At 52.3% G+C, this 21,323-nt stretch overlaps 2 protein-coding genes across 6 annotated transcripts in view; both read right to left on the bottom strand.

Moving 5' to 3' along the window:
- Positions 1–21,323, bottom strand: part of LOC116874157 (centrosomal protein of 164 kDa-like) — a 59,477-nt gene that overhangs the window by 22,918 nt on the left and 15,236 nt on the right. For all 5 annotated transcript variants that reach the window (XM_032868586.1, XM_032868588.1, XM_032868587.1 and 2 more), the window contains exons 4-9: positions 19,063–19,267; positions 11,948–12,103; positions 11,400–11,534; positions 10,670–10,747; positions 3,036–3,422; positions 1,976–2,056 (exon numbers count right to left, since the gene is read on the bottom strand). In XM_032868586.1, the coding sequence (XP_032724477.1) occupies positions 1,976–2,056; positions 3,036–3,422; positions 10,670–10,747; positions 11,400–11,534; positions 11,948–12,103; positions 19,063–19,267 (1,042 nt within the window). The remainder of the gene's footprint in view (positions 1–1,975; positions 2,057–3,035; positions 3,423–10,669; positions 10,748–11,399; positions 11,535–11,947; positions 12,104–19,062; positions 19,268–21,323) is intronic.
- Positions 15,078–18,412, bottom strand: LOC116874158. Its single transcript, XM_032868591.1, has 3 exons — positions 18,284–18,412; positions 17,525–17,625; positions 15,078–16,784 (listed from the first exon to the last, which is right to left on the bottom strand). The coding sequence occupies exon 3, from the start codon at positions 16,680–16,682 to the stop codon at positions 15,078–15,080; it is 1,605 nt and encodes a 534-aa protein (XP_032724482.1). The 5' UTR covers positions 16,683–16,784; positions 17,525–17,625; positions 18,284–18,412.

The raw sequence follows: 21,323 nt of genomic DNA, 5'->3' as shown, positions 1-21,323 counted from the left end.
CCAGGAACCATGTGAAACAGTGCCACATCTACTGCTTATTCTCATCTTCAAAATAACTGCGAGGAGTCTAGAAAGATACGTGATACGGCAGGTGTAATGTTCATATAGACTCTGGGGGTAAGGATGTATGCATTCACTTGAAAATCCTTTTAGTTTTTCTGTATGTCTGAAATTTTTCATAATAAAACCATGGGGGAAAAATAAGCCCGTGAAACTGATACTCTTAAGGCCTCTCACGGACAGGGAAGCAGGTCTGCGAGCACATGGAATTCGCCCGAGGTCACACAGCTCATTAGCAATGGGGCTGGTGGGTCAGATGTTCCCTGGGCTGACTCCCAAGCCCAAGCTCTCTGCAGGACTCGTACCGCAAGCATGTCACTTTCCAGCTGTCTTGCCCTCCTGGTGCCCAAACAGGGTGCCAGCAGGGAGGCCAATGGGTCCAGCAGACCTGCGGGCAGCTTAGAAATGAGGCACGGTGGGCTGTTCATCGCTAGCCCTTTTCCCCTTCTCCGGGGCCCCTCTGGACTATGGGGACTGATTAGTGGTGCTCCCTAGGCAGGCTTCTCTTTGGGACAGATAGCAAGTGCCCACACCAGTGCCAGTTCCCTGCTGTTCTCTGGCTGCCACAGGACCCTGATCCTGCCCCCTCCGAGCCCAAGACGCCTGCTGGGCTAAGTGAAGGACTGCTACCTGACAGCGTGCTAATAGGGACAGTTCTGTCATCAGCCCTGACGATGGCAGGAGGCCCAGGCCTAGAGGTCTGGTCCTGCTATCCTGTGGCTTCCTCCACCCACTCCCTCAGAGAAGAAAAACACTGACAGGCATACTTCTGCACACGGGGACTCCCGCAGGAGGGATGGAGCCCTTGCTTCCAAGAGTCCTAAAACCTGGCTATTCTTCATGATGGTTTTTGTCAACAAAAACCTGCCCCTCCTAGATTGTGTGTTTTCTTTTTTGGTGACATTTTCCTTTCGGTTTGAGTTCTACTCCACTTAATGCAGCTGCCATCTGCCTCCTAAGCCCATGGCTCAGCGAGGGGCTAGAGCACACAGCCGCCTAACTCCTCCGCACCCCCTCCCATCATTACCACTCATCCCTGACCCTCTCCCGCTAATCCCTTCCCTTTGATCTGCCTCCTCCAAACAGATGGAGCATGGTTTCCAGAGGTGATGTTCTGCCAAAAAGCACCCTCAACTACTCCCCATAGATACAGGCCTGGCAAATGAAGCCAGGAGACAGCAGGCTGGCTGGAAGGCCTGGGACAGAGCAACCATCCATCCACTGCTGACATTCCAGGACAATGTCTCCTCTTTGGAAACGTAACCCCAGCATCCCTCCCAGATACAGCCTGAGGACTGGTCCTCGCCATTGCTTGGTGATCCCATAAACAAACACACACACACACACACACACACACACACACACACACACACACACACACACCTCTAACCCCCTAGATTCGTGTAGTATTTCTGCTACAGGCCAGAGGCTCTAGATCACATATCTCTTGGTGATCCCATAAACACACACACACACAAACACATTTAGTGATCCCATACACACACACACACACACACACACACACACACACACACACAACCTGGTGATCCCATAAACACACACACACACCCCTCTAACCCCCTAGATTTGTGTAGTATTTCTGCTACAGGCCAGAGGCTCTAGATCACATATCTCCCAGACCAGTCACACTGCAGAAACAAGAAAGGGTAACAACTGCTCACAGTTACCTAACATTTATTTGCTAACGTTTTACCTCACTTTCTTCTCCCAACAAACCTATGGAATCAGTAGTGTTACTCTTAGCAGATGGGCAGAGAAACCAAAGTTGAGACAAGACCCAAGTCTGAATTCTGACATCCCCCTCTCAAGCTGTGTGGTGCCAAGCAAATGAGCCACAGGGACACATAGACCCCCACCCTTCACCCCACTCTGCTGCCCCCCACCTCAGACTCACCAGGCCTGGGAAGGACTTGGGGTCAGACGCAGTAGAGTCCGAGAGCTGCAGCTCTTTCACGTGTTCACTAATGTCCGAATCCTGGGGAAAAGACCCCCTGAGAAGTTGCCCAGGGCACAGCACGGAGAGGGATGACCACCCAGGGAATTCCGCTCAGGCCATGGTGCCAACACAGGGTGAAGCTCTCACCAAAATCCACTTCTTCCAGAAAACCTGAAAGAGGGCTGTGGACCCTCCCCTTCCTTCTGGACACGGGCACCAGCCCCACCTCACTGGGGCTGAACAGCCCAGTTGAGCCCACACTGTGACTCAGGTCAACAAGGATTTATGCATGTAAGGAGAGCCTGGAAAAGTGGCATGGAGACAGTTAGAAGTTGACAGTAGGGAAGGTTCATGCTGTCCTAAAAAACAGAATGAGAGTATCTTTCCCAGGAAGCAGCTTAAAGCTCCTTAAATGAACTCCCTCACCATCTACCTGGGAAAGGAGCAGGACTACGGGATGGAAAACTGAAAATGCCAAAGGCACTGGGAAATACTTGTGGGCATCTGGGTCATTGGCCCGGTCTTGCCAAAGCAAGACTCCCACGCCATCAGTGAGAGGAGTCTTCTGGTAACCTAACTGACCGCTGCTGGGGCCAAGTACTCCCCATGGTCCCACCGTCTCCGTGTCCTCCCCTCTCTACAGAAACAGACTACAGCAACCGGCTGCTGTCAAGAAGTAAGAGGGGGCAGGCAGGAAGAGAAAGGTACTACAGAAGAACAGGAATGTCCCAGGAGGGTGCCAATGGAAAGACAAATTTCTATCCTGAATTTCTAAGGCCAGCAGGTTTGGAGTTTCATTCAGGCTCTGGCTGCCTGCTGGGTCTGGGCAGATCTGTTACCATGAAGGGTTCTGGCCAGCTGCTGGTGACAGCCCACTGCAGGGCCTGCAAACGAAGCTAAGCTCCAGACTCCTCCTCCAAGTAGGTAATGAAGATGTTGGGGACCCCGATCTGCACAGGGACTTAAGAGAGCAGCAGAGGGAGGGAGCGGCAACTCCCCAGGGCACAGGGGGACTCACCTGGCTCCGGTCTGATCTGCTCTCTTTGGGGACCGAAGTCTCCTCCTTGGGCTCCTTCTCCTCCACCACCTGGGCCTCTCCCCTCCTGGAGCCCTCTTCTCCTGCATCCAATGAGTCTTCTGGTGCCTCCTTTTTGGTGGCTTGGGCAGGCTGACCGCCCCCAGGGTCCACCTCAATCCCGGACATCCCAGGATCACTCTTCTCATCCGTTCCTTTTGCCGGGAGCCGAGCACTCGCCCCTCTTCCCTGCTGCTCTCTGCCATCAGCGCTGCTCAGACCGCCATCTGCTCCCTGGCTGACGAGCTTGCCGGGAGTGGGGGGCCCGGCAGCATCAGAATACAGAGAAGCGTCCTTCCTCTCCTCTGGCTGGCTTGTTCTCGGACACTCCTAGGCAGCAGCAGACCATGTCAGACAAGGAGGCGTCAAGAATTAATAAAATGATTTTAGAGACTTGCAACAAGATGGAACTATCATTCCTCGACTCGAACGGGTCAGTGCTCCAGTTCTGACCCCGGTGGTTATCCAACACCCCAACAGCTATTTAAAACCCAGACTCCTTGTTCCACTCCAGATCTGCGGAATCTAAACATCCGTGGTGATTTACAGACACCCAACTGGCCTCGTCCAGGGACAGGCGTGGAAACCAGTGCACTGAACTCCATCACCGCCTACTAGGTTCTCAAGGAAGAAATGTCTCATTCCAGCCCCAGTAGCCAAACCATAGGACTGCAGACTCAGAAGTCAGTATTTACTTTTTAGAAAGTCAGTATGTACTTACGATGATGATAGAAAAATCACATAAAAGTACCAATGCCAAAATTTTTTTTTTCCCTTTTAAAAGGCAGCAGGGAAAATAGCTCATCGGTGTGATGAGGGTGGCTCTCCCCCAAAAGCCTCTTCCGCACACGCCACCCTATCTGCTTCTGAGGAGCAGAAGCCAAGACAAGATTTCCTGGGGGAAATGGCTCTGAAGGATAAAGGGGTTGGGAGGCCTTCAGAACGCAGGTCTGACCTGGGGTGCGGGAGCGGGGAGGGGGCGGCTGAAACCCGCAGCGCCTCGGGCCTCCGCCCGGTTCTGAGAAAGTCTTGGCCTACAACGCAGAGTCCCACATCTGCCAGGGACGGTCCTGCTCTAGGGCCTGGTGTTCTCTGCGGACAAGCACAGCCTTGGCATGAGCCCAGCCAGATCAGAGATGCCGTAGCTTGAGGCTGACATCGCGGAGGTCCCCCTCAGCACGGTCTCTCACTTAGAGCCCCTGTCCAGCTGCCGCACCCTGCCTCTCACCACAAACCTCACTCTGAAATGAGTGAAAGTTCAGGAAGAACACTGAAAGCCGGCCAAAGTAACAAAAGAAACCCCTTCCTCGAAATACGGCGAGTGCTCTCCCGGGCTCCGAGAAGCCTTCCTCCGAGAACACATTGCTTGGGATGCTGGTGTGAACAACTTCTGAGCAGGGACACGTGACGCTTCCAGATTCCTCAGCCTGGGGACTCACAGAAGGAGCCTGGTGACTGGAGTCCAGAGGTCCCCGCAGAAGCCTGGAACATGGCATTCCTCCAAGCTGCCTGTTAAAAGATCTACTGACACGCCCACCCGCCTACTGACCAGCCTCCCAGAACCGTCCAAGGGCGGTCAGGAGAGGGAGGGGAGCTCAGCAGTTCAGAGGTGAGCTTCAGAGACACTCAGACACACGACTTAGGTTCAAATCCTCACCCGACCCTTACAGGGACCTGAGGCCCATTATTTAACTTCTCTGTGCCTCAGTGTCTTTCTCTAAAATATGGGGACACAGGAGGACATACCTCACTGTCTGGGGGAAGATTCAGTGAGTTAACACTCACCAAGTGAGCTAAAGAACCAAGCCCGTGCCCGACAGACCCTGAGAGTCCCACACATGTTCCACTAATGTTTTCCTGTGAGACACACATGGTCACTCCCCAGGTGCCTTCTGTGTGCCAAGCACTGCTCTGGGGACACCTACACGAACAAGACATAGATCTTGCTCCCAGTATGGAGGAGCGTGACATGCCCCAGGTCATGAGTCTTTGCTGCCCAAAGCAAAGGGCACTGGACACAGTGCTGATACTGTCCTCGGCCCCAGGCCTGTCCCAGGGAGAAAAGCAGAAGGTGAAAGAGAGAAGGGGAGGCTTCCCTCATGCCTTGGCAGCTCGAAGGCAGGGTACCCTCCAGTACTGCCCATCCTTGCCACATCCGTAGCCTAGGGCTTCGCAAGCAATCTGCTGTGATCCCAGAGAAAGCGGGGAGGTGAGCCCCTCCTCCTCAGGAGCAAGGGGAGGCCAGGCCTGCTCACCGCAAGCCCCGAGACAGTGGCCACCACACGGCTGGAGGGCAGCCCCCAGCCCAAGGGGCTCCACAGACCTCCAAGGGGTGGGAGTTTGTCAGGGTGATTGAGGGGTGTCTGGCAGACCCAAACCACCCTGGCCACGCTCATCTCATGACATGAGCACAGGGGAGGGTCAGATGCCACACCCACGGCCTACAAGCTAGAGTCCACAGCACCTCACATGGCCCAGAGCCTTTCTCGCCCAGCCCTGCCTGCTTCTCAAGGGTCACGGGCAGCCACAGCCTGCACGCATTCCCCTGGCCCGGCCGACGGATGAACCTTGTGCCATCGTGCTACCTGGCCATGCATGTTCTTTTATTTTTTTTTTCCCTTGAGGTTGGTTATTTCACTTTATTTAGCCAACAGTCACACTCTGAGCCCCACCAAATTAGTCCTCCAGCCTCACTCGAGGGTCTGCCTCCAGAAGCAGCTCAGAGGGCGACCAGGAGGGCCCGGGTTCCCCAGTCAGCCTCCTCTTCCACCAACACACACCGCACAGCACAGCACAAAATCACCGCCTACATCCTCAGGCACCCTCTCCAGGGGGGTAGGGGGCCCCCAGTGCCCAAGAGCCACCTGCCAGGGCCCAGCTCCAGGCACAGACTCCCCCTTGCTCCTGAGATGCCATGCACATTCTTAACACACACACACACACATACACACACACACACAAACACACACGATCTACCTAGACAAACTCCCTCTGGCCCTCACAGTACCACATCTTCCAGGAAGGCCTCCTTGATCCCCGGGAGAGCCGTCCTGAGATGAGGTTCGTGGCCGGTCACCACAGCTACTCTAACATCCCTGCTAACTTTCTCTCTGCATCCCTCACCAGATCAGCTCCCGGCCACCCTCAGTGCCTAGTTTCTGGCACATACTAAGTGCTCAGCAAATATCTGTTGGCTGAGCTTTTTAAAATGAATGTCTCGTGCAGATAAAGGAGCTCCCACTCTGTGAAATAGTGATGAACTGTTCATTTCACAAGGTTACAAAGGAGTCAGCCTCTACCCGTCACAGTGCTTATGAAATGGAAAATGCTGAGCAAATGTTAACTGTGAATATTCAAGATGAGGGAAAAGCATGTAACCTTTCAAAAACCAGAGGACATCAGGCGCAGGAAGAGACTCCCACTCTTAGGCATGAGAGAACGCGGTCAGGTGACAAGAACAGTAAGCCGATCTGTGCCATTCTCAAGCTTAAAGTCTTCAAAAGAAGATTTTCCCATGATGGACTTTATTCTGTTCTGTCTACCTAAATGTTAAGATATGAAAACGTGGCTACTATGTAAAGGAGTTTGTGTTCTCTGAGCCCGTGTCAACTAAGTGCAACAAGTCGGCAGCTGGAGGTAGGTCCAGTGGGTCTGGATGGCAGAGGGAGATCAGAGGTCGTTGAAGATGAGCCACGATGCCAACACACAACTGAGGGTACCGGGGAAAATACATCCGACTCCAGACCCCTCTCCCCCGACTCGGCTCAGCGCAAGCCAGGCCTGCCCAGGATGCACACTCCAGGCCCCGGTGTGCGGGCTCCGGCTTTGGTGTTGGGGAGAAACGGGGGGGAGGGGGACGCAGGGCAGGGCTGCCCCCGCGGCACCCTTTGCTCCCCAGCTCATCTGTGCTCAGACTCCTCCTGTCTTCTCCTGTCACAGCCGCAGGCCCCTGAGCATCTCTAGGCAAGTATCTCCGCCTTTTTAAAAAACAACCTTGTCATCTGCATGAGGAAGGCGGTGCCTGTGAGTCCCCGTAAGAGCATCGCATGAATATTTAACATACCCCCAAAAGCTATAAGATCTCCAACACCGCAGTGCCCTCCTTCCCAGAGCACAAAGGCAGGCTTGGTGGGGGAAGAGAGTGGAGGACAGGAGAGCGGAACCCCCAAGCTAACCATCGGTCAGGTTCTTTGCCAAGTCTCCTTCCCACCCAGTTGGTCTCAATTCTTTGCGCTGCCACCCCCCACCCCATGTTGTTAGCGCTTCCCAATCACGCTGACATCATCCTGTGATTTCTAAGCCCAGCTCCCTCCTTCTCCTTTGATCCCAGGATGGGTTCTCAACAGGACAGCGCCACCAGGCCACACGCTGCCTGCTCACCCACCCGCTCCCTTCCCTCCTCACTCACACCCATTCTCAGTGTCTGGTCCGTGAACCTATCCCCTTTGGTTCTGTAATCATCAAGAAATGGGTTTACACTGAAGGCAGGAGAGAGGAGGGGAGCGGGAAGGGAGGAGGGAAAGAGAGAGGCATTCTTGCCATCCTACTGCCCTCTCATGGAATCATGAGCAAAGTGACTGTGGATAGCACAGGGACAGGGCAGAACCCACTAGGGCAGGAGCCCTCATCTAGAACTGCCCAGGATGCCCAGGAGCAGGAAGAAACGGGCCACTCAGAGGACCCAAGCTCTATAAACATGGACAAAAGCCATTTGCAAAGGGTGCGGTCCAAGCAGAGGCAGCTTTGTCTATCCTGAAAGCCCCATTCATTCCTACACCAGGAAAAGCCATCCGGGTTCCTACCTGGGGTTCAAACACAGGAACCCAACACTCCCCATGGCAAAAAGAATGAGATCTGCTGGGATCCTAGAGACAGGGGTCAGAGGTGTATTTAACACCTTCGACTCCAGACATTTCCCCCATCACAATGGGTTGTCTATTTATACTAAAAAGGTCATAAAAAAAAATATGTTTAAAAGCTCCCACTCCCCCAAAGAAACACAGAATCATCAGAAGGGAAGCTTTTGGAAATCCAGGACATGTCAAAGAAGATCCCTTTTTTGCTGACATTTGTAATCCATTATGAAGTGAAAATTAACAAGTTCAAAGTCAAAGTGCATCCTGTTTGATCCACAGTGGGATCTTCAACTGGTCGGCTGACAGCAGGGACCAAGCATCCATTCTACCCAGGGTCTGGAACAGCAGAGGGAAAGAAACAGCAAAACACAACCTGTGGGGATTCCCTCCTTGTCCCAGAGGGGCTCACTTTCCTTCATTCTCCCAGCCGCTTAGCAAAACATACCTACATCCTTCCTATGCTCCAGGCACAGGCCAATGTTGGCCATATACACATAAATCTCTACTCCCAATCTGCTCAGTGTCCTGGGGAGACTTTCTCCTCTCTCCGAGAGCCACTTAAGCCCTCTTGATGCCCCATTCCCGTTCATGGTCATCCTTCTCAGCTACAAACCTGAGCTACTGATTACATCGGCAGGATAAGGTCTTAATGGTCGATGGGAAGAAACAAAGTTGTCGTTTCAGGGAACCAAACACACGGAAGGCTTTCCAAAGAGACCAGGCCCCGCGCACAAGGAAGTTTCAAAGTGGACACAAACCAGGTTGATGATAAAGATGGGACGCTGGGGAACACAACATCACATTTCACGCGAAGTGTTAAAGTCACAAGAAAAGGTATCTAATTGGGCACCGCCCAAAACGTGGACAATTTCTGGGGTAAAGATGGGGACATGCTTCTGGGAAGAAGCAGTACTATAAAATGGAGACTGCCCAGTGCCTAGAGCTGGACCATCCAAGAAGGCCCAGCTACAACCCCAGTCCTGTGTGCCAGCACCCGCGACCCCCGCCCGCTGAGATGGGAGCCCTGGCTGTTGACGTGAGCTGAAAACCAAGAAGTCAGAAACAATAAGAGCATGGTAAGGGATAATAAGAACACAGTTAAGAGATATTAAGGAAACAAACTTAAAACCACAATATAGGCACTATTGTTTTCCTGGCTAGCTTTGGGATCATTCTAATGAAAGGTGAGTGACTGGTTTCATTTGAAAGTGCTGCAAGTGTGTGAAAGAATTTTATATATTAGACTTACGAAAAATTTAATTCAGCTTGCAATCAATATTTAAAAGTTTGGGGAAATCGGAGTCCCTGACATCATGATTTACTACTGGGTGTATGAACACCACAGGAATACTGAGAGAAATCCTAACTGCTAAGAACTAGTAAATCGGACATTAGAGAAACGGCATACGATAGGGAATGTTCCTTTTCAAGCAGAAAACCACACTGGGGGTTTGCAGATTATTACAACACCATGATGAGTCTTGGGTTTGGTTTGTTTTCAAGAACATTCCGGTGGCAATGGGAGGACAGACCGGGGGACGGAGATCAGAAGTGACAGGAGTACTGTGGGAAGACTCTGGAAGCTATTCCCCACCGCAGTCCACACTTCCCAGGCCCCTCGCCTTTGCTCAAGCTGTTTGCTTGCCTAAAATAACCCTTACACCCCCACGTCTGGAACTTACCTACTCTTTAAGAGCAAGGTCAAATGTCAACTCTTTCAAGCTTTTCCTGATCTCCAGGCAAGTCATATCCTCCCCGCTCAGAGCTCCTCTAGGCCAGGCACCTGTGCCAGCTGGAGCTCTTCGCCCAAGCTGCCCTGCTAGATGGGCGTTTTACTCCACAGCGAGCACTCACTAAACGCCAAAGACCTTCTGTCCTTCCTCTCTCTCCAGCTGCAAACTCCATGAGGCCAGCCCAACCCATCTTTCCAACCTCTGTATCTCCACGGGGCCTAGCGCAGCAGCCAACATTCGACAACTGCTAAGACTCTGGCTGTCACACCTCTGTTCAAAGCCCACCCCTGGCCCCCAGTGCCTGCGTACCCCAAAGCAAACTCCTTTGCTGGCACTCAGGGCCTCCGTGAAGCAGCCCAAGCTACCTCCACAGACCATCTCCCACTCGTCTCCCATAGGCGCTGTCTGTGCTCCAGGCAAAGGGGACAGCCTCACCCTCCACCCTCTGCCTCTGTCTGTGCAAGGCCCTGCATGTGGGCTTCTCTCTCCCCACTCACCCCTGCCCGCCCAGTCCTGCCCACCGTCCTTCCTGGCTCACCTCACATGGCAATTTCTCAACAGAGCCCTGCCTGGTTGATCCATGCAGCTTGGAGACCCCAGATTCTCCTTCCCATGATGCCCCGTCTCACCTCCCTCACAGTCTCACTGCCTTCTACCCTGTCTTCTGGGAAAAGAAGCCCCTCTTTCTGTGAGGCCACGAACCCTTAGGGGGCAGTAATCCCACCTAACTTAGGCTTGCACGACTGACAGCCCCCAGCAAAGTGGCCCACATGACAACACTCAACCACTGGTGGTTATCCAGCAAACGAGCGGAAGGATGGAGTCCTATTCTTCTTTGTGCTTCCCCAAACCACAGAAAGCCCATCTAGACAGCACTGGGACAAAACAGTTCTCTTTCCAAATCCACAACCCCCAAGCAGAAAAGCTTAGGAAGGAAGGAGGGACAGACCAGGCTGAATCATTTGCCTGCTGGGTCTCAGACTCTTACCTCATACTCAAAGTCACCCCCCAGCGCCCCAATGTCCAGGTGCAGGTTCTTAAAAAGCTCACTTGAACTGCGAACACTCTGAAAACAAACACGATTACAAGTGGTAAGTCAAGGAAACAGGTCAGCCGGGGGTGAGGGGGCCAAGAAGCACCTTGTTGGTTACGCTATCTGGGTCGGGCCCACAAAGTTATAGATTGGGCAAGAAATGAAGCTGTGGGCTGGAAAATCATCTTACTTATTTTTAAAGGAGCATAGAGTTGGCCAAAAGGTGGAAACAGTCCAAGTGTCCGTCAACAGATGGATGGCTGGACAAAATGTGGTCTAGTCAGCCACACATGCTATTCACGATGACCCCTGAAAACAGGCTACGTAAAAGAAGGCAGACAGAAAATGGCCAACATTGTAGGAGTCCACTTATATGAAATATCCAGAAGAGGCAAATTCAAAGATAGAACACAGAACAGAAGAGACGAAAGGGGAGAGAAGGGGTTGGGGAAGTTACTATTAACTTAATGGGCACAGAGTTTCTGTTTGGAATTGTGAGCAAGTTCTGGAGACAGAAAGTGGTAATGACCGTCTAACACTGTAAAGTAGTTAATGCCACTGAACTGCACGCTTCCAAGTGGTTACAATAGTAACTTGCACGTGGTACGTAGTTGCCCACAATAAAATAAACTCCTTGTTCAACAGCATGCAGGGTTTCCAAGGCAGGAGGAGGGTTCGTCGTTACCTGGTTGTCGCTCTCCACCTCATCCTCTGCATTGGTCTCCTCCCCTAAAGCCAAGAGGCTGAGAGCATTCTTGTCCTCATGGATGGAGCCCAAGAGACCCTTCGTATAAGCAGAAGTCTTGAGACCCTGTGAAGGCTCCAAAGTAGAGAAGGAAAGTCAAGGGGCACGTTAAGGACCTGCAGAATGCTCTTCCCACTCTCTTTGGAGGTCTCACACCACAAGTCTGCCATGCCCGGGAAATGATCCCAGGTCACACGGATCCCTTCCTGACTCCCAATGCCCCAGCTGTAAGGACTGGGAAATCAGCGCTGCAGTCCCCTCCCAACACCCCCACCACCCCCTTCCCTGCCATGGGTCTACCCTCTGGAGCTCAGACTACACATCTAGCATCACACAAGCGTGATTTATTTTCCCAGCTTCCCAGTTTGCCCATGAACTCTGAGGACTCAGCCTATGCCTTCTTTCTTATCTAGGGGCCACCGTTCCTAGCGAGGCACACAGAGACCTCAGGGCCACTAGATAGACTGAACGTGAGAGAAACCATTTACCAGCGTGAGTTCTCCGAGCTGACCAGACTCTGCCGAGCTCCCCAAGCTCAGGTTTTGCGATCCACGAAGAGCGGAGGCGGGGGCATCCACAAGGCCTCTCAAGGGAGCCAGGCCCCCGGGAGGGACATGGACTGGGGCTAATGGGGAGCCCAGGGCCTGGGCAACACAAAACATCTTGTTACAAACCCAAGAAACCACATGGCTCTCAGAGTGCCAGAGACAGATATAAAAATAAAACATCTAAATCCTCCCCGCTCAAATTTAAACCACCTCCGCTCGGAGGCTGCTAATGAAACACAACATCCAGAAATTACCATTGTGCCAACTGTGTGAGAAATCACAGGCTGGCTTGCTGATTCTCCTAACTCCGCTGCCGGCACACAGCGCACGGTTCCCTCACATCTGGCAGATACCGCAGCGGGTTCTGCTCCCCTTTCAGAAGCCACATAGGAAGTGGGGGGGGGGGCGGGGGGAGGGCAGAGACAAAAGCCTCATCTACCAGAATAAGAAGTCTCAATAGATGGAAGTTTAAAACTGATGAACCAAGAAAAAGCAGTCGAAGCATATTATTTACAAATGTGGAAGTACACAGCAGCAGAAAGCGGTTGCCTCTGGGGAGGGGTACGCACACCAGAGAACTGTATTTCGTTATACGCTTTCTGATACTATTCAACTTTGTTCGATATGGGCATGTATTCCTTTCATTAAAATACATATCAACTATGAAACGAATACATGGGGGCACCTGGGTGGCTCAGTAGGTTAAGCGTCTGCCTTCAGCTCAGGTCATGATCCTGGGGTCCTGGGATCGAGCCCCACGTTGGGGTTCCAGCTCAGTGGGGAATCTGTTTCTCCCTCTCCATCAGCCCCTCTCCCCTGCTCATGCTCTCTCTCTCCCTCTTTGCTCTCGCAAATAAATAAGTATAATTTTTTTTTAAATACATGAATGACAAAAGAAGAACTCTCTTTCCCCTCTTCCACAGACAAGGAAGGTGGCTGAATGAAGCCTTGCTCAAAGGACTGACCGGTTTCCCTGTTCTCACGTTGGCCAGATGAAGGTTTCCAGCTAGGGAGGATGGGAAAAGAAACCAGGCTGGGAGTCAGAATTTGCAAGACCTCAGCTCATTCACAGACTCCCGGATTCTCAGTTTACTCATCAACAAGACAGAGATGATAGGTGTCTTGCGACTTAAGAAGGTTTGCTGGGAAGCTGAAGAGAGACTGTGAAGGTGGGGAGCACATGGGAGCAGTCCAGGGCTACACCACCGTGGAATAGCCACGAGAAGGACACACATTCCCATAGATCAGGCAGAGCAGCAGGGGCAAGGAGAGCATTCTGGGGATAATTCACAAAAAGCTCTTTAAAATTCATTGCTCAAACTTAAAGTGTATAAAACAACACAAAACCACTTCTGTCTATCCCAGGGGGACTGAAGAAAGGGGAACCCAGAGGAGGTCAGGCTGAAGACGCGCAGGCAGCCCGCCATCTCCTCCCCAGCCCGGGCTGAAGGGCCCAGACCATCGGGCGGGTTCTGACCAGGGCCCCTTCCTGTGTGGGAAGAGCAACAGACGCTCATCAGCAAGCAGGATGAGAACCACTCCCAAGACTTTAAACGCCGGAGTCACTGCCCAACCGTCTGGCCTGCTGCAGAGTACTTCTGGCAGGCAGAAAGGAGCGGGTAACAATCAGACGCCCACATAACCCAGTATCAGGGGCTGGGCTCAGCCCTTACGTGCCATCTCTCCTGCTCTCATGAAAACCTGAGGCCTGAGTCCCTACAAAGGGAGATGGTGGAGGTGAAGACCCCTGCTCGCAGTCACAGGCCAGCCAGGGGGGGCACAGGCACAGGACTGGACCCAGGGCTATCTCCCAGCCAGTACTTCACACCACGTCTTGGTTGTGGCCAAAAAGGAGCCCAGGAAAGCTTCTCTAAGGTAAACTGGGAGCATACTGGTCTGCTCCTCCTGACTTCAGCCCTCCCAACCAGCCCCAGCAGATAAATAACCAGAATTCCTCGCACACTACATTTACGGAAACGTATAGACTCCTCTGGTGGCTAATTTGCAGACGTGCCGGGGGATTGAGGGAGGGAGACAGGCATGCTGAGGGCTCTGTTCTCCCAGGCCTTTACCAAATCAGCAGTTGGCAGGGAAATGACACATCCTTGGCTCCTAGCTGATCATCTTCTAGAGCTGGCCATTAACTCTGACTGTGGGCTGTGCATGGCCTTGCCCTTCAGAAGAGAGAAACTTGCTGCCATCGGACTAATTAAAACTTTCAGGATCATCTGCAGCTTATCCGAGATCTATCATGCTACAGTAGTTATTAAAGCCAACAGGGAACCAGGACACTCGAGCAATTAGAAACCAGAGGAAACAACCGGGTACGGCCGCAGCCAGGCAACAGCGAAAGAATAGCCTGGGAAATTCCGATTGACCCCCCCCCCCCAGTCTCTGATCTGACCTGACTTCTTCTGAATGAAGAATACAGTGAGACTCTTTAAAAGGACAAAGGGTCAGAATGACAGGGAAGGCAGAATCCTATGTCAATTCCCCAAAGCGGGGGAAGTGAAGGTACAAACAAGGTCTGCGAAGCCTGATGCCAGTTAGTCCCGGGTTCCTGGGACCCCTGGGATGTAAGAAGCAGAAGCAGCTCACCGGACAACACAGAGATTCTGGGCTTCAGCTCCCCCCACCCCCCACCCCACGACTGTATTAACTTTCCAGTTCCGGGGAACTCCAAGAAGGGACTAAATTCAGAGCTTGTGAGGAGGGTGTCACTTGGGGAAGCCTCTGTCCACAACCGGCTGATGGGAAAGTCCTCCCAAGTCCTGGGAAGGCACCTAGATCCCACCTGCGTGCCAGGATTGGCACCACCTTGCTCACCTTCAGAACTGATGACCCACCCGGAACCTAAGCTCCAGGGAAGGGAAGGCTAGCTGCCTTTGGCCGCTGTTTTGGAGGTGACAGGTATAAGAAACAGAAGGCCCGTCAGCCCACAAGAGGGCTGGCCCGGATAGCTAAGAGATCAGCAGTTACCAGAGGAGAGCACACAACAGGAAAGCAGGCCTGACGGCTGAGTGAGGACAAGTGAGAACGTCAGCTGGACCTGGCCCCTCCCCACCCAGGTTCACGGAGGCCCATAGGCCCCACTCACTAAGAGGCCTACCTGGCTGAGAAGCCTCACCTTGCCCCAATCCGCAGCGAGCCCTCTGCTGCACCTCAGCTCGACCGGCCCCTGGCTGAGGGGGCTGCTGCTGGGCTGGACACAGGTTTGCTGAGGGACCGCCTGGCCAGCAGGGGCAAGAGCCGCCTCCTGAGGGTGCTCCAGCATCTCCGGCCCCCAAGCCAGGAGCCTCGAGTCCCTCTCCACGGCTCTGCCAGCCTCATGCTCACCCTCACTAGACATTCTGGGAGACTCGGCCGCCAGGCAACAGACCATGCTGGCGAGAGCCTTACACGGCGTCTCCCGCGTGCTCTCGGGCAGCTCCAGGCCCTCTAGCCGCCTGGAGATCTTGACCATCTGCAGGATGTGCCGGTAGAATCTCTGGTCCTCAGAGTAGTCTTCGCTCTCTGACTGCTCGTCGGCAGAGCTCTGCAAGTGGGCCAACTGCAGTCCCAGGAAGGGGCTGCGGCGCTGCCCTCTGGCCCTGGGAGCCGGCTGGCCCCCGTCCTGCTCAGAGCCCTGCGAGCTCTGCAGGTCCCAAGGGAAGTTGCTCACCTCACCCAGGATCTGCGAGCCCAGGTGAGAAGCCAGGCTGCTGCTCTCCACGTCAGGCTCAGACTCACTAGGCTTCCTGTCTTCTTCGGGGGGCTCTAGGGACCCCGGGGGTTGTCTCTCCTCACCGTCAGGGGAGCGTCCGGGGGCACTCCCGGCAGGGGCATTCTGGGCCAGCTCTAAGGCCAGCAGGGCGGGCGGCAGCAAGAAGAGCTCCTGCGGCGGGTCTTTGGCTGATGCCCCTAGAGCCTCAGGGGCATCGGGTCCTGTCTCCTTGCAGCTCCCCAGGATGTCCTGGTTGACAAGCTCGGAGACCTGCCCCATCCACAGTTCTGGGGGCTCTTTCCTCTTCCTCCCCCTGCCCACACTACCACCTTCCCTGGAAACGCCCCGCCAGCTCAGGCCATCAGTCGCGGCGCTATCTAGCAAGAGCGCTTGGCTCTTCCTGGTAGGCGGCATGTGGTCAGAGGAACACAGGGACTGGGAGTGGTCCTCCTCCAGGGACGGTGAGGGAATGGGACTCTGGCTCTTGTCTCCCCCGGGGCCAGTGGAGCCCCATTTGGCCACGTGGTGGCCATGCTGCTCCCCTCTCAGCTGTAGGCCGGTGATGGTTTCAGAAAGCCCTGAGTACACAGAGGCCTGGCTCCTGCCTTCCAGCACATCCTGCCCATTCTGGAGGGGCCTCGTGTTCTCAGCGCCCAGGGCGCTGGGCTTCTGCTGTCTGGTCCTCAGTTCCAGCTCTTCTATTTCAGGGTCGGAAAACCCCAGGTAGATTTTGTCTGTCGGCTTCTGGGGTTTCCCCAGGCCCTGCTGGTCACCCAATTCTGTCCTGCACTGGGCTGGGGCCCTGCCTAAGATTTCCTCCACATCCGCAAAGATCTGGTGGGTTCGAGAAGCTTGGCCTTTGGAGAGTGGCTGTAGCTTGCCGGGCAGGGTGCCCAGGAGAGGCCAGGGCGTGTCACCCAGCACGCTGGGGCTCTTCCCTTTCTTAAAGGAGCCCTCACTTCTAGCCTGCATCTCCTGGTCTGGGTCCAGATCAGCAAGCCCAGGTGCCGAGAGAGGGGATGGGCCACGGAGAAGGGAGGAAGAAGGCAGAAGTCCCTGCTCAGGCTGTGTTTCCTAGATGGGTATATAAACATGCAGAGAGAACGAAGACAAAGCACTTCTGTTTTATACTTGCTACCTCAGTCCTGGGCAAGCCCTTAGCAGAAACCCATCCGCCATTTAAAGGAAAACAAAAACTAAGAGGGAAAAAAAAGAAAAGAAAAGAAAGAGCTAAAAACTCCTTTCAGCTCCATTGTTTTCTGGGCCCTAGTTTCCTCACCTATAGAGGAAGCTGGACTAGATCAATGGCTTACCCCCCTGCTTCACAGAACCTGCCGGTAGATCACTCTAGTGTACATGTAATGGGGAAGGGGCGTCACCAAGACCTACACCCCAAGGTTCACTTTTCTTGATATGCTATACCTCCACAGAGGAAATGACTGGAAGGCAGCGTTTCACTATTCACAAAGGTCTGAGTCACCAACCAGATTATCCCTAAGGTGTCATCAGGCTCTCAGTTCTGGGACTGGTGAATTTCATAAAATCCACCCGCCTTACCAAAGACCACCAGAAATTGTCTAAGAAGGGAGAGAAGGGAAACATGGCCAGTGAGCTGAGCCATGGGAATTCCATCTAGGTCTTCCAGCAGAGATGCAAACTGGTACTGCTCAAGAGAGGTCCACACCAGAGAATCTTCGGTCTCGAAGAGACCCTAAAAGACAGACCTCATCCTGCAAACATTCACACTAAGCTCCAGCCGGCCTATGCACGCACACCGCCAGAGAGCCCAAGACACCTGAGCCCAGGTCACCCACCTGGCTCAGGCCTGCCTTCTACACAAACCCAGGTCTGAGGCACTGTCCTGAGCCCTGAGATCCAGACTGGCAGCCCAAGGCTATCCAATCATCCTCAGCTCCTGAAACCACAAAGGAATCCTTTTTAACAGGGAGCTCCAAGCACTTACTCACATACCCAGAACTCTGCCACCCAACCCTCTGCCCCAGAACACTCGCCTCATTCCCTCTCTCACCTTTAGCCATGCCAGAGCCTGCCCAGACACTGATTATCATTTAAAGTAGTTCTGGGCTAATGAAAAGCCCATTATCCATCTTGGGCCTTTCAAACATGTAACATCAGAAAATTCAACTGATGTGGACGTTACCCAACCTCTTTTCTCCATCTGGAGGGATGGGCTTGCTATCTTATTTCTTGGGATCATGAGTAGCAGTACATGGGGAAGGGAGAGAGAAGGAAGAGTATGTTTAGAGGTTGGAAATGTTGAAAGAGACAAATTCACCAGCAACCATCCAGTGGCAGAACTGATGCCTTGGGGAAGGAAGGAAGGAAGTTAGTTAGTTAGTTGGAGGAAACCTTCACTGAGAAGCAAGCACTAAGCACTGTGGGAAACAGACTACAAACAGAAAGCTGGACAAATGAGAGGGTTGAAAAGATAGTCAGTGTTCCCCCTGCTGGCTGGCCTGGGTTCCTATGGGGCCTCCCTCTCCTCACTGTGCCCCACCTGCACCACACCTGCTCCGCACCTGCAACACACCTGCCTCACACCTGCCCCACACCTGGGTGAAGGACTTCCTGGACCACCAGAGCACTCTGGGCGAGCCTGGGCCTCACATCGGGATGGCTCCAAGTCTTAGCTTCTTTACCTATAAATTCAGGGCCATAACTCTGTCTCTAGAGTTCAGACACACTGGAGGAACAAATGAAACAAAATAAGGGCAAAGAGCGCTTTCAACTCCGAGTTAAAAAAAAACAAACTACCCAAGACCAAGATGATCACGCTGCCATCAAATGTCGATTATGCACCGCTAACAGCCGACACCGGCCACACAGACAATCCATAGGAGCAGATACAGCCCAGAGCTTTCCTCGCTGGATGTGGAAGGCACTGGCGTCCTGACAGTTGAATTAGGGCTACATCTGACATCTAGGAATTTGCACCACCCTGGGAAGACCTGGCTCTAAAGGGGCAGGGAGGACACTCCACTCGTCTGGGTTCTCTGTCAACTGTCCCCCGTCCCCCACTCTCCACAGGGACAAATGACACCGCTTCCCCGACCGCCGCAGAGCTCGGCAGACTGCTCTCGCTCCCTAATCCCACCACACAGCATGTACTTCCCAAGGGGGATAAAAGGAATTGTTCAGAGGCAGTAAGAACTTCCAGAAGCTAAAAGGAAAATTTGCCAAGAGATAGGAAGATCGGAGGTGATATACTATGAAGAAATCACTATATTATTGGTGCTGTTCTTAACTTCCCAGCTGGAAAGGCCTAGAGGCTCCCAACATTCCCTTAGGTCTCAGCCCTGGCCTCTCTGGGAACTGGCAGCCACGGACTCACCAGCGGACTTTTGGGGTTCTCTTTGTCCTTCTTGTCTTTCTTTTCCTTTTTCTTTTTCTTGTCTTTCTTCTTAATGGCTCCAGGAGCTGACAGCTTCCCCCGCTCTTGGATAACCAAGTTCCGATAGTGCTCGTCACACGGATGGTCCCACGTGGACTGCCCATTGGCAAAGTTGAAATAGTAAATATCACCTGTGATGTCCTGGCTGTGGAGAGCAGAGATCAGAAATTAGTCTCTGCTCAGGCCCAAAGCTACTTAGGGGGAAAAAAGAAAGAGAAGAAAAGTGGCCAGGAGATGGAGAAGAAGGAAGAATGGCGTGAGAGGAGCAGAAGGAGAAAGAAGAGGGCAAGAGGACATAGGGAGGATTACCTATAGGAAGGGTACCATGTGGCTAAGACAGGACTTAACTTAGCTAGGAACAAAGGACTGGGATGCCTAAGGACTTCTCTAGAAGAAGATATATAATCATCGGGGTTCCTGGGAATTCATGCTGGACTTGAGTAGGTATAAACTTGGTTTTAGATGGTAAGTACAGATGCCACGGGATCCTGGAGATAAATTCAAGGGTCAACCTTGTTTACTATTTTTATAAATGGTGTAAGGAAGAAAGAGCCATTCCGAAAGCTCTGGTTTTGCAGAAGACTCTGAACTCACAAGAGGTGACAATCCAAGTCAGTGGGGATCAACAATAGAAGAAGATAACGTAGGGACACCTGGGTGGCACAGTCGGTTGAACGTCCGACTCTTGTTTTGGGCTCAGGTCTCGATCGCAGGGTCATGGAGCCTGCTTAAGATTCTCTCTCTCCCTCTGCCCCCCCCCCAATTCTCTCTTTTTCTCTCTCTCTCCCTCTAAAAAGAAATAAAAAGAAGAAAAACAACATAAAAGGTGCATTTCAAGAATCTGTGTTTTGACATAGACAAGCCCAAAATAAGCCATTCATTACATCCGCTGTTATCAACAATCCATTGGGACAACTATTAGAAAAACAAAGAACAAACCACACATTCACAACAGCAATATAAAAAGACACAATACCCAGGACTAAATCCAAAGTGTGCAAAATCTTTATAAAGCTTTACCAAAAAATCAGGAAAAAGGAAAAAAGAAAAAGCACTTGGAGAGACAGTCCCTGTTACTGAATAGAAAGACTCAAGTCTGGGGGCGCCGGGCTGGTTCAGTTGGCAGAGCACATGATTCTTGATCTTGGGGTTGTGAGTTCAAGCCCCACACTGGGTGTAGAGACTACATTAAAAAAAAAAAAAAAGACTCACGTCTATAAACATGCTAATAATCCTCAAATTAATGTATAAATCCAATACAATCCCAGTAGAATCCCAAACAGGCTCCTTATAAAACTTGACAAGCTCAATCGTGATTCTAATAAAAGAGAAAACATGCAGAAATAAGCAGGGAAAATATCAGGGATGAAAGATAAAAAGCTAACAAACGACAGAGAAGCACACCAGAAACCGTACGACACCCATGACCATCAGGGAACGTGGGCGGCCACTCATGTCCAGCAGCACAGCTACTGCCAAACGAGCAGGGACGAACAGGTGTGGGCGAGGATGTGGGGACACTGGACCCTTGTACACTGTTGGTGGGGATGGAAAGGGGTGCAGCCACCATGAGAAACAGTGTGGCAGTTCCCTAAAAATTAAAACCAGAACTCCCATATGACCCAGCAATTCCGCCCAAAAACACCAAAAGCAGGGATTCGAGCAGACTTTTGTACACCATGTTCACAGCAGCATTATTCATAATAGCAGAAGGGTGCAAGCAGCCCAAATGCGCACCGACAGACAAACGAATGAACAAAATGTAGCACAGACATACCCTAGAATTTTATTCCACCTTGAAGAGGAAGGAGGTACCGACACGGGCTACCACACGGATGAAGCCCGCAGATGTGAAGCTAAGTAAAATAAGCCAGACACAAAAGGACCAATACTGTGGGTCCACTGATGCCGTCTAGAACAGGTTAATAAGCAGAGACGGAAAGTAGATCTGAGGTTGCCCAGAGCTGGCAGGTGGGGAGAGTGGGCACAGACTTTCAGTTTAGGAAGCTGAAAAAATTCTAGAACTGGATGGTGGTAATGCTTACACAACACTGTGAATGTGCTTCGTGCCACTCAACTGTCTATCTAAAAATGGTTAAAACAGGACATTTTATGTTATGTATGTTTTACCAGGAAAAAAAATTACAAAAATGTATAATTTCAGTGTGATAAAAAGAAAGAGTAAAGACATTAAAAAACAG

Source organism: Lontra canadensis, unplaced genomic scaffold, assembly GCF_010015895.1.
Source record: "Lontra canadensis isolate GAN:19392208 unplaced genomic scaffold, GSC_riverotter_1.0 scaffold36, whole genome shotgun sequence".
NCBI classification, from domain to species: domain Eukaryota; kingdom Metazoa; phylum Chordata; class Mammalia; order Carnivora; family Mustelidae; genus Lontra; species Lontra canadensis.
Note: the sequence above shows the minus strand (reverse complement) of the source record. Positions and strands in the feature narration are given on the sequence as shown.